Source organism: Antrostomus carolinensis, unplaced genomic scaffold, assembly GCF_000700745.2.
Source record: "Antrostomus carolinensis isolate BGI_N321 unplaced genomic scaffold, ASM70074v2 scaffold14447, whole genome shotgun sequence".
In the NCBI taxonomy this organism is placed as follows: Eukaryota; Metazoa; Chordata; class Aves; order Caprimulgiformes; family Caprimulgidae; genus Antrostomus; species Antrostomus carolinensis.
This window is the reverse complement of record NW_010325449.1, coordinates 1-13,434: the sequence shown is the minus strand read 5'-3', so window position 1 is coordinate 13,434 and position 13,434 is coordinate 1. Positions and strand designations below refer to the sequence as shown.

The 13,434-nt window shown below is 37.2% G+C and overlaps 1 protein-coding gene across 1 annotated transcript in view; it reads right to left on the bottom strand.

The window, feature by feature from the left end:
• The window catches only part of LOC104527486 (phosphatidylinositol 3,4,5-trisphosphate-dependent Rac exchanger 2 protein), a gene marked incomplete at its 5' end in the record, with an annotated part of 23,284 nt that extends 15,721 nt beyond the window's left edge, over positions 1 to 7,563 (bottom strand). The window contains 3 exons of the mRNA XM_010171213.1: positions 2,280 to 2,380; positions 3,775 to 3,919; positions 7,414 to 7,563. Coding sequence (XP_010169515.1) covers positions 2,280 to 2,380; positions 3,775 to 3,919; positions 7,414 to 7,563 — 396 coding nt within the window. The remainder of the gene's footprint in view (positions 1 to 2,279; positions 2,381 to 3,774; positions 3,920 to 7,413) is intronic.
• Positions 7,564 to 13,434: the final 5,871 nt, after the last annotated feature.

The following is a 13,434-nucleotide window of genomic DNA, read 5'->3' as shown; positions in this document are numbered from 1 at the left end:
GCCCATGCCATGGCAGGGGGGTTGGAACTAGATGATCTTTAAGGTCCCTTCCAACCCAAACCATTCTATGATAATCCAACCACTCCTCCCTAAGCCTGTAGTGTTGCCAGGACTTGTTGTGGCCAAAGTGCAGAACATGTCATTTGGCACTACAGCAAATCTTTCTGAAAAACAGCTGATTATTTGATGGTTGAGGACAGCACTATGCACTAGCACCATCTTAGGACAACCATCTTGTATTAATTACTGTTTTGCTTGCATATGTAAACTTTAATTTTGAAACTAAATTTGCATGTCATCAACTGATACAGGAGGCTAGTGTAATGTCTTCATTAATCAGACTAACAGACCTGACAGTGTTGGGTAATTCTCCTGTGCATGCCTTCTTATACCAAGTGATTAAACCACCATCCCTTACTCTCTTAAAAAAATTTAGTTAGGCACCATAAAATGCCTTCTGTCTGCATCATTTTTCATGCCCCTTCAAGCTCTTCAGTGCCTCCATACATCATTTGACAAATACATGGACATAAAAACTGGACTTCATATATTAAGTAGTTTCACCAGTGTCATGTGTAAGAGCAAAATGATTTCTATACCTGTATTTGATATATCTACTAACACTAAAGCCCAGGACACTACTCCAATTGCCTTGAACTGATGGTTCACACTAAGGTGATTATCCAAAATAACCTGTAAGGTCTTTTACGTATCATTGCTTCTCAATACATCAAATACAGACTACAAAATTTTCATACTACCACGAAGCCCAGGACAGTGAAAATAATGTCCAGCATAGTGAATACGCAAAGTCTAACAAAGCTCTCTACAACATCTGCAATATGAATAATAGTCAAACTTTCTTTCTCCCTCACTCCCTCTGTGAAAACAGATGGTTCATTCAACTTTATTTTAAGAATTCTATTTTCACTGAACAACAGCTGGATCCACTATACAAAGTACCATGTCTGGCTCACATTTCTATGCTCTAATATAATTACTCTTTTATCTCATGAAATTACACAATATTCATTTAACTCTGTATTGAGAAAGTCTATGAGTGTATTTGGGATATAAATTAAAAGAACAGAAGAATCTTTGGCAACAAAATCATTCCATTTAAAACAATTCTGTGTGTGTAGTAAACATAAAAGCATCTGACATTTGAATGATGGTGGAGAAAAATCATGTAGATGACATTAAAGAATTAAAGACTACACGACTACTGATGAATAACCTTAATGTCTTTCCTCCTACTCTGCATATGTTTAACATGCACACGGCTAAGTGGCACTCTTACTCCCACTTTCTTTTCAGACAAGGACACTGAAAACATCATGGCAAAGAACTTACAAATTAAGTATTACATTAATTGCTGGCTGAAGTATATAAATATTAAAATGTGGATTATCAATTATTCCATCTCAATTTACACCCTGGATCTATGCCGGAACAGCAGTTAACTTCACGCTGTTTCACTTTTTTTTTTTTAAGTGACTGTACCTATTGTAAGCCAAACATGCCTTCAAAAACAGAAGTTTCTCCAGTTCACTTATATGGTCCTGTTGGACTATATCTTGTAAAAGGGGCAGAGATGAGAATCTACTCTGGTAAGGGAAAAATATTGCCAATGCAAATTACCTCCAGAAATCAAACCTTCTTACTGGCTCAAAAACTGAACCATTTCAGTGATACTTGTCTCCAGAATAAGCTAAACGCAGACAGTTGACTGGAAGTTTCAGCATAAAAATATCAATTTTAGTAACAATACAAAGAATTGAAGGCCTTAAAATTCAGAAGATTAAACTGTTGGATTCTAGGTTGGTTCCCACCAGCTCCACTTGTAATACCTAACAGATGAGCAGGCACTTCTATCAACAGCCAACTGTGACTCACTCTCTTCTACAATTCTTAGTTTAATATGTATCCCTAAAAAGCCTGGCCTTAATAAAAGGTTTAAAACCTTAAAAGCAGTCTACCATTCTCCGCTCCCCCAAAATTTACTTCTGCTTAAAAGAGAACAGCAATGTTTCTTTAGGTCCCTGTTTGCAATGTTGTGATCCCAACAGCATAGATGTAATCGAATTAAATCAATGGAGCCTCTCCCAATAAGTCTGCTAGGCATGGACAATGGCCCCATGAAGTCCCTGCAAGGATATAATGCAGATTCAACAAGCTGTCTTGTGTTAACAAGACCATCTTTTGTAAAACAAAATTAAGTCCACTCTAATTACAACAATTACCTTGAAAACAAGAAAGTTAAGACTAATTATATTTACCATGATGGATAATGCCATTCTCTAATAAAGCCTGGCCAAGATTAACACCTTCTTCAGATTTGTGTATCTCTCCAATTTCCAACAACCAGGACACAAATTCACTGAAAAACAGATACAAAAAACAAAATAAAACAAACCTTTAAATGTCATACCACCACATCTACTACATCTCCCTCCCACTTACTAGTGTTTCTTACTAGCCTTATAAGTGATCCTTAAGCCTAATGATGTCTAGACTGCCATATCATCTTTTAAAAAACCACTCATTTCAACTTTTTAATTATTTTGACATAAATACATATGGTTTCCCTTGAGATGTCTCTTCTTTTCTGTTCAGAACTTTTACCTTTGCACATGGTGCACTGTTCGCAAGTTTGCTGATGATACCAGACTGGGAGGTGCTGATGACTCCCTTGAGGGACCAGAGGCCTTGCAGAGGGATCTGATAGATTGGAGCATTGGGGAATCATTAATGGCATGAAATTTAACACGTCCAAATGCCAGACTCTGCACCTGGGATGGAGTAATGCCAGGCACAAGTATAAACTGGGAGAGGAGTGGCTGGCAAGCAGCTCAGCAGAAAGGGATGTGGGGGTGCTGGTTGACAGGAGGCTCAATAGGAGCCAGCAGTGTGTCCTGGAAGCCAGGAGGACAAACCACATCCTGGGGTGCATCAAACACAGGACAACCAGCCTTTCAAAAGAGGTGATTATCCCGTTATATTCAGTGTTGGAGTACTGTGTCCAATTTAAGAAGGATGTGAAGGTCCCTGAATGTGCCCAGAGGAGGGCAACAACACTGGTGAAAAGGCTGGAATGTCCTGTGAGGAGTGGCTGAGGACTTTGGGCTTGTCTAGTTTGGAGAAAAGGAGGCTGAGGGGCGACCTCATTCCTCATTACTCTCTACAGCTTCCTGAGGAGGTGAAGTGGAGGAGGTGCTAATGTCTTCTCCTTGGGATCCAGTGATAGAATGCATGGGAATGGTGCAAAACTGTGCCAGTGGAGGTTCAGACTGAACACTAGGAAGCATTTATTTACCGGGACGGTGGTCAAACACTGTAACAGGCTTCCTAGACAGGTGGTCATTGCCTCATGCCACTATCAGTGCTTAAGAGGCATTTGGACAGTGCCCTTAACGACATGCTTTAACTTTTGGTCAGCTAGCCCTGAAGTGATCAGGCAGTTGGACTAGATGATCACTGTAGGTCCCTTCCAACCGAACTATTCCATTCCATTCTCTTCTTTTCTATTCTATTTCCCATGGGTTTGGTGATTTCCTAAAGTAGAACAGCCACATGTGACCAGACTGTCAAATTTAAGACAACTCCAGGTATAGCTGCTGCACCTGCCCAGGGTAGATATGCTATGAAGGCAGAACATAATCGCAGTAGGCCTAACAGAGATTACAAATATAGTGTGGTTTCCGCAGAACCCCAAAGAAGATTCAAAATATGTTTTAGTTGGTTACAATGTATGCTATAAAATACATATAATACCTTCCAAGAAAGCATTTGGGGAAAGTGGTTAATTTCCTCTTTCTGTCTTTGATGAGATTCCCTTGTTTGCACATCATTTTGTACAGTCTTTCTCCTTGCTCAGAGATCATCACCCAAGTGTCCTGTTCCATGCCCAATTTTAAACCTGCCAAAAATGAATTAAAATTTTATGAAGTGATATTGCCATTACATTTCAATATCTCCTCCAAAATAGAGAAGCAATACCAATATTTTACACACAAAAATAGTAAAGGAATTGTTTTCCATCATTTTTCTCAGAATCAAGATTCACCTACGAACATCTAATAATCATAAAAGCATAATCAAATTTTAGCCATAATTTTCTCATAGTGAACTTAATTTGTTACTGAAAATGCATACCTACACAGACATCACCATTGCTACTGCAGTAATAAATACTAATGCTGTGATTTTCAGACTTAGTATATGAATGTCTGCATGTCTTCACAAGTTTAAAAGAAAAGGGACTTTCTTGGTTTTGCTCTTACTGTAGTGATAATAAAAATATTTTCACATAAAGGAAACATTTTCAAATTTCCAGTGAACAGTAACTAGTTATCTGTTATACATTTCTTAGTTTCACATAACAGTAATTCATCCCTTTTCCACAAAAGCATTTATCTAACTTGATTTTTATTTACCGCAGAAATTTCCCAACAACAAAAAATTATTAAAGGTTTTAGTTCAGTATGTCTTACTCGTTTATTTTTTCCCCATTTCTCTTCTTGAGAAAAGAATGTTTTCTGAGTAAAAGACCATCAAGACCGGTTTTTGTTGAATTATGTATCCTACCAACCAATAACAGAAGCCTGTGCTTCCAAGGAATACCAGAGACCTTCAGATCCCATGTGCTTTCTCCATAAGTGATTATTAATTCTGGACAAACCACACATTCTGGAATGTCTTATGTACATGATCTCAGTTTCTGTTCAGATTTTAAAACTATAACTGTACATATTAAATCTGAGTAACAGTCTGCCACTTCATTAATTCTGAAAAAAATAGCCAGAAAAAATGTACCAGTCATGAAAAAAAGCTAACAAAGGTATCAGAAACAGATACAGGAGTGTCTCTCATTATCCATGAACCAGGTAGTGGTGATGCCACAGAAATAGATAAAACCTAATTTATTGCCAAGAAAAGAAAATTAACCAAAATACTACTTTTGGAGCTTACAGGATGTTGATGTTTTTATTTGTATTGACTCTTTGAATCAGGCCATCAAAGCATCATCAGCCTTAACAAGAATCATCTTTTCAATAAATTTCTAACTTGCTGAATGCTTCACGTGGTTATAGGAAAGCCACAAAACTGACAGAAAGACTTCCTAGCAACAAGTTTCCAATTCAGTTTGATTTATCCTAGCAAGAAAATACAATCACTAAAGTGGTCCTAGTTGGTAATTCAATCACAACCACTGAATTCCCTGCTACAGTACTTCATTCAGAGCATTCTCTCTCTTTTGCTCAGCTTCTACTATATGGATTCTAACTAAAACTACAGGCTGAATTTCCCTAAGTACACTGAATCTCTGTCTCCCAACTTGAGAAGCCCAGCAAGCCCAAGCTACATGGCACACTCAAGCTGTATTTCCATACCTCACTCCTGCTCCACATGCTGTATTTACCTAGTCTGCAGATCACTGCAGTCTGTTGTTCCGTGTGAGATGTGGGGTCTACAGCACCCTTAGGAAATAATGCATGGGTACGCAGAGCATGACGAGGAGGGAGTCACTCACATGAACATCACTCCCAGCCCAAGAGATCTGGCAAGTGTGTTTATTTGTTATAGCTGGTCTCAAACTCACAGAAATAAAACACTGTTCTCACATGTGCAGTCACTTAGACTTCAGTGCAATTGCCTATATATATACACTTACATGAACAGGCTCCATGTCTTAAGTAAACACACAATTAAAGCATCTTTATATTCCCAGTTAAAGGGAAAGGGCTTATAGCTACATTTAGACACAGTATTTGAATTCTAAAAAGAATGTTGTTTGGTTCCCAAGCCATTTGGCAACCTGCCTGCAATTAAGTTGATGCATCCTGCTTTGTAAGAGGTGTTTATACAGACATTTTGAAAAACATCACTGTGCTGGAGGCAGTGGATAAATTTATAAATTGACGGACTAACAGGGATATTCACGAAATACTTTGGAAGGTTCTGTGTTGCAAACTGAGTCTAGGTGTGTACTAAATCCTCTCCTGCTCTGTCCTCTTTCTCCTTTTGTGGTTGACTCCTTGATGGCAAATGCACAACAAAGACCAGGATCTGAACAATTCCCCAAGTCATATGATGCTAAAATCCTAGGTCATGGCTTGACTTTCGGAAGGCTAGTTCAGACATCAAGCTTGGCAAGGTTTAGCTCAAACTCACCTCTGCTACCAGCTGCACAAAAGTATAGTGTGAAATAGCAAGAATACATCAACATAAAATACTCCCACTCACTCTTTCTGTTTCTTTCCTAAAGGTATCAATAGTCTAAGGGCGTGGTGGAGTGGGATTTGTTAAAAATCATTTTAGCCAGTTTCAGACAAGGCCCAATGCAGACGCAGGCAAACCTGGCTTTTCTTGTCTTTGACGCCACCTCCATCTCTACCACATTGATTTTTCATTTGTTACATGAAAATGTCAAGGGTTTAGACGTCCAGGACATCTTTCTAGCTTTTCTACTATTAATTCCTGTTGGCACTATTAATTCAGCAGTGCTCAGACACCGTAGCTGAAACTCTGGTCCTATGGCAGATGTTCTACAAACATCCAGTATTCAACTTTAAAAGACCAAATAAAGTATTGTTAGTCTCCATTTACAACAGAGGCACAAAACAACGGCTACTACACAGACCAGGAAAAGAATCTTAGGTCTAACTACAAGGTCATATTTTCTTTCAATACCAAGGCTCTAAACATCGTTATTGATTAGGATATTTTAGCCTGCAAATGAAATCAGCTCCAGAAGATGATGATGCGTCATATTTCCCTGGTTCTACTTTGTGCTGGGTTCACCTTGAATATATGAGGTTTATTTGTTGTCACATTTGAGATCAGGATTATATTCTTCCACTTTAATCCAGTTATTCAAAAAGATAGTTGTTTGTCAACAGTCATATCTTACTTTCTTGGGTAGAGGAGAATACATTAAAATATGAGTTTGTGGGTAAATTGTCTACCATTTCATGTTGGATCACCTGCATGAAGATCCAACATAGAAAAACTGCTCATGTCAGTGATCTAAATGCCCAGTCACAAAAGGGAATCAACTCATATAAATCTCACTAGATATTTAGGACAGACCCTCGTATACCACAAACCATAATAGTACACAGGCCTCAATGAAATTACTACAATTTATACTGGTTGAAGATAAACTGTAAACTCATAGATTAAATCATCAGCCCATTTCCAAAACAGCTTTCACTACCAGCATATGTGATTCAAGCCATTACGCCCTCCTCAGTAAAAGTTTGATTTATTTTTTCCAAGCTGGTATTCATAAACCTTCTGCTGAACCTGACACCACAATTTTGCCTAGCAGCTGATTTTGCTTTATATCTCAACATAAAAAACCCAGTATGGCTTTCTGGCAAAGCAGCACAAGGACATTTATTAACCTACCTTTTCTTCTCTCTCGCTCTTTCAAAATAGCTTCCAGCCACTCTTGCTTCTCTTCGGGGCTTTTCGCCATGCATACAAACCATTTGTTCTTTGCTGTGTTGTGGATCTTCCAGCCATTAATAACAGTGTGGCCGCTGCTGTGATAGTCAGCTGGGAATAGATAAAATGCCTTAAAGAGCAATAACTCTTAAAAAAGCAATAGTTATTATAATTATAAAGAGCTCTTATCATTACAGATAAAGCTCAGGAGATACAGAAGAATAAAAACTAATTCAAAGTTATCTGTGCCGCTTGTGAACTATGTTTTAGGTTAATAAGCTGTACTTCTAACTTTTAGCAAATAATGTCCTTTTTAAAAGTAACAGAGAATGCCTAGCATATGGAAAAAGGTATAAACTTGACACAAAACCAGGCAGAGTCCTGTTAAAAGAATAGATAATGGTTCTTGGAGTACTTTTGTTTGTGTTAAACTGTAATAAATAATTCCTTAAAAAGCAGCATTGTGATTTTGGCCTGGAAATTACTCAGAGCTGCTGTGCTGCTTGAATGATTTACTATTAAATTTTAAAAGAGACTAAATATACAGGGAGAAAAATACAATTTCAGTTTTAAGAGTAAGCAACTCATATGTATTTGTTGCATCTTTATGGTTACCTGAATAAAAAAAAATATATATACATATCTACTTGTTTGTGCAAACGGAATATAATACAAGATTTACTATGACTTCAAACAACTGCACTAACTAAATGCATATGTTTTTCAAGATGTTCCTAAAAACTCTTATGTTCAGTGTGCACATTATGGGAGAGGTAACAATTGCTGATCTTGGATATCTTGAACTTCTGACTCCTCAACATGTAAACCGCTATGCTATAAAAAGTACACAATTTACTACTTGTTACTCTGTCTTTACTTACATAATATTTGATTATAACATGCTACACCATAAGTCTTATTCAGAAATTAGTTAAAGAGGCTTCCTCTCCAGAACTAACACCCTTGAATATCCTTCATTAGGATTACATGCATTTCCTGGGCATAAGTGTCCCACTGTAACAAATACAATTTTTCACCTAAAATACAGATTAAAAGTGGAACTAGCAACTATTTTACAAAATACTAAAAAGAAAAAAAGTCAACTTTCTCTCCCTATGAACTTTCATTAAAAGGCAAAAAAGTCCTAGGGCCAGCCCTGAACCACTATAACTACAGAGATTTTTACTTTGTATATACTTTTTCATAATTCAGCCCTGTTTTGTATAATGAGATGGGATTTTCTGAAACTGAAACCCTTACTGAAATGCTTGCTAAAATTTATCATAAATCTCAGCAGATATGCTAGTATCCTTTCAATAACTCTGCATTTTAATTAGATGGAAAGCAGACAAGCTTTGTATACTGGGTTGAGCAATGTCAGGAACTACTAGAAAATCATGAGACTGATGGCTAATTTCTAAACCATCTACTTTTTAGTACTCAAACTGTATAAGAAAGTGCAAGCAAGTCTATGACAGGGAAAAAAATGAAGTTAGTTATTATTCCAACTGTATGTTTATACTGCTTACCTATTTATCATATTTTTATTCACATAACCTATGCATAATATCCTTTGTCCCTTTAAAAACACTGCTACTTGAAAACTAGCCATCATATCATTCATGCACTGTCAGAAAATCAGTCAAAAGTCAGGGAAAAGAAAGACATCTCAGACAGAAGCTATCAGCTGATAGACTGCAGCATTCTGGAGCTCAGAGGCAGGAGAGCTACTGGAGGAAGGAAGGTTAAAGTCCCTTTGTATTACTTAAGCCTACACTTATAAAGCTTGCAATATGGTCCTAGCTGCCCCTTTTTGTTTATTTATTAAGTTAGAGGTTAAAACATATAAAACTACAGGGTGGTATTTTTCCTGTAGTCTTTGTTACCATACTTCTATCATCACAGCACCCATGTTTGGTAGGGAAATATGACCTCCAACGCTGTGAACCGTAGCAGTTAAAAATGTGGTAAAAAAAAAATTAAAAAAAATGATGGCTCAGACTCACAAATGGACTTAGATCCCCCCATTTCACTCTGGACAGAAATTTGGTGTCAACTTAGTAGTTTAATTCAGAAAAAAAAAGTCTTATCTAGCCACTTTAATATCTCAGTGTAGAGATGACATTTTAAACATGTGGTTTCCTTTGTGCAACTGCAGGGCAGTTTGATCACAATTATCTCATGCCACTACAAATTCACTGAATTCTGTGAAAAGCCCATTTACTAAGCCCAGGCACTAAGACTGCCTAATGTGTACAGATGCCAATGAGTTCAGGTGGAGGAAAATGGGTAGTTATTGCCCAGTTTCGCAATAGTAACCCACTCGTGTGATGGCCAGCTTGACTACAACTTCTACCTTTAACTGGAACACTCCTGCTTTCTCTTTTGCTCCTCGTTTTCCTTATGACTATAATCCCCCAAGGCTCCCGTGAGCAGTTTGGTTCTCCCCAATACTCCTGCAGCTGTAATCTCCTGAAGAGCATTTCAGCATTACACTATCATCCTTGTTTGGTCTGGCTATTGGACAAAATCTGGTCAAGATCTGGTCAGGAGGGTATGCATGTTCTGACTGGCCAGCTGCACAGGATGTATGCACACTCTTCACCACAAGGCAATTACAGCTGCCAGTCAGGCTAAAAGAGTGATTTGCAAATCCAACATAATAGTTAGAGAAGGAAGAAGAGCAAGAGACTTCGAGTTGCTCCATGCAAAGTCTGAATAAGCCTGCTTAATAAGTCATTAAGCCTTCAACTTCCCAAGAAAAGGTGATGAAAGATGTATCACCTTCTAAAGATACTTGGTAATACATTAAAGATTGTGATTTAAACTATAATATATTGTTCAAAATTCAAGACTCAAACTTTTGAGAGATGCACAGCAAGCAATTTGTTGCAGACATATACAACAGAATCCATTTCTTCCCATAAAATTCCAGACAGAAACCTATGTATTGAAGTATTTCTAAGTTTCTCAGACTTAAGGTTCTTAGAAGCACTGATGCTGTAAAAGACCAAGAAAATAACTGCTGCATAATATCAATTCCCTTCCTCCTCTATACACTTTCTGATGCAGTCTCTGGTTACCATTTATCATGTAGTGCTTTTTCTATTTCATATCTCATTTCAAGACAACAGGGGACAGAACTAAGATAGTATAAGCAACCATAAATCTGGTATTTCCTAAATCTCATGGGCTTGTCTTCATAAGCTAAATAACATTCATTTAATGACTGGTGAATGCCTTCAGAAACATACTTTTCTCTCAAAATTTAATAGAGAAAAATCTATACCACCATAATACATACACCTTTTTAATACTTGCAAGCTGCTGTGTAGCCACACTGTTTTAACAACAGTCTGCCCTGATAAGTAATATGCATTCCACCTTAATCAGTGCAATGAAAAAAAATGCAGAGTGCTTCATGATGCTAAAACAAAAAAGAAAGCTTCCAAGAGCTGTACTGCTCAGCCAAGGCCTAATTTCATCAAAGAAAAAATTGCTTTTCAGAAAAAGCTTTGTTAATTTCTGTAGGCATGTCATTAGCATGACAATAAACCACAGTGGGAATCTCTTTTCCTATTTCTATGCTTCTACTTACAAATAACAAAGACTACATTCCTACATCTATCAATGCTGAGAGCAAATGCTCTCAGTTACCCTGTTTCCTAGAGCCCTATGGTTCCTTATACCAAGTTAGGAGAGGATCTCAAAATCTACACTATTTAACTCTGGATGTGTCAACTAGACTCAAGTCTTTAATGTCTACAAAGAGACCCATGAAGAGTACATGAGAAAAAGTCATGCCTTGATATGAAAATATAAGCAGTCTACACTCAAAGCTGGTACTCTAAATTAAAAACTAAATAAAGTGATAGGCAATAGATGCTTAAGAAGAATAAAATAATACAATACCAAAAAAAAGCACATGCAAAGCTAATGTGAATGAGGCTCAGACAACCAGATTACTACAACTGGGAATGAGATGAGACACAAAGAACACGGAAGAATAGTACTGGGTTACAGTTCAAACACAAGTGAGTACAGGGGATGAGAAACAAGACATCTGGGTGCAATAAATGAGAACAGGACAGAAACCAAGACAGAAATAACACAGACATTTCCAAATTTCAATGAGAACCACAGAAAAGAGGGACAAAATAGCACTAATTACACAAAAATATTATTTTAGGATATTGGACAAACTAAAACGGAGAAGGTGGGAAATGTGGGGATATGGAAAAAAAACAGGTAAAAATAATCTAGAAATCAAAATAACCAAACCACTAACTGATGTCTCAGAAGCATGGAAAGGAGGATGGATTTTAGAAATGTTGCATATATGAAAGGAGAGTGAGTGGGAAGGAAGCATGATAGCCTCCAGTACTGTGTATGAGACTACAGGAAATGGGGACGGTAGCAAAATTTCCTGCGGCTGGGGGAAATCAGACTACTGGTGTCTGGAGTGGAGAGGAAGATGATTTGTGCCTTAGCCAAATTATACTTTAAGGTTCATTGAGGAAGAAAACAAATGGGCAGGAAGGAAAATAGATGGTGTGAAACAGATTGAGGACTAGATAGCTAGAACAAGCAAATGAAGAAAGCTACGACAAATTTGAGAAATAAAGGGGAGACATGGAAGGAGGAGGAAGAAATATTTGCTAAAACCAACACAAAAGCATGGCAATATGTGGGATCAGGACTAGTAAAAGAAAAAGTTATAGAGTTCTTGAAATATTCATCAGGAAGATGGTGGGTATAAGCCTCTCTGGCCGCAGTAACATCGAGTTATAAGTAAAGAGATGTGTCTTTGAAAGTGACATAGCAGAAACATGAAAACTGTCTTTGTTTCTAAAGCATATATAAGGAAGATGAAGGAAAATAAAGAAAAGGTAATCAAATAATATGACATAAAAAACTGAAAGACTCAACTGTCATTTTTGCACAATGTGCTAGCTGAGATTTCAGACAAATACAGCTAATAATTGGGCAGGAATACAAGCCAGAAAAGGGAAATAGCAGGATATAGAATACTGGATAAATTACATTCAAGTCAAAGAGGCTTGATGAAATTAATTATAGTGTACCCATAGATATTTCTAAGCCACTAATTAAATTCGTGGGCCTTGTGAAGGACATAGCCCCATACGGAAGTCAAGGCATTCTTACAAAAAATATCTAGTAAACAAAGAGAATGAATCAAGTGTGGCCCCACTGTCCTCTACCTGATATTTAGCACTTTCCAATAGTTTTATCAAGAGCTTAAATGGTTCAGTAGTAACATTGTTTGTTCATGGAAGCATGGCAAGAACCATTGCAAGAGCTTTGGGGACCAAGATGTGAATTCTGAATGCTTAATAAATTGCGGAAACTGTAAGATAATATTCAGTACAGAAAAGAAAGTAATTATTAAGATCTACCCTGTGACATTAACACAGCATAAGATATAATCGGATAAGCACCAGTACTGCACAAAAGGATCTGGTGCAGTATTCTGGAACATAAAATAAAAAACTGAAAAATAATGCTCTCAGAAAAGCCAAACAATCCCAGGATTAGTAATCAACATCCCACATACAGAACTATGGTAATTATTTTGTTCTACGTGAACCAGCGAAGTTTCAGCTCTGGACACCTCATAATACAAAAGATGTAAACAAACTAAAAAAAAAAACCCTGAAAGTCCAAAGGACACAGAAAATAATACAAACTTAGAAAACAACCCATGACAAAAGGTTGAAAGACTTAAAAAGAGATGGAGGAGAGACATAACAGCCTTCTAGTAAACTAGTTTGTTGCAATAAGAAAAACAGTCAAGCTCTTCTCCAAGTCTACCCATTAGAACAAGAAGTGAGTGAACTATTTTGAAAATAAGGAACTCAAGATCAGAAAAAAAAAAATATCATCTTTTAAAATAAATATTTACCGAGGGTGGTGGGGGGGAGGCGTGTTTGTGGTAGTGGGGGAAGGGGTCACCTTGTGAGA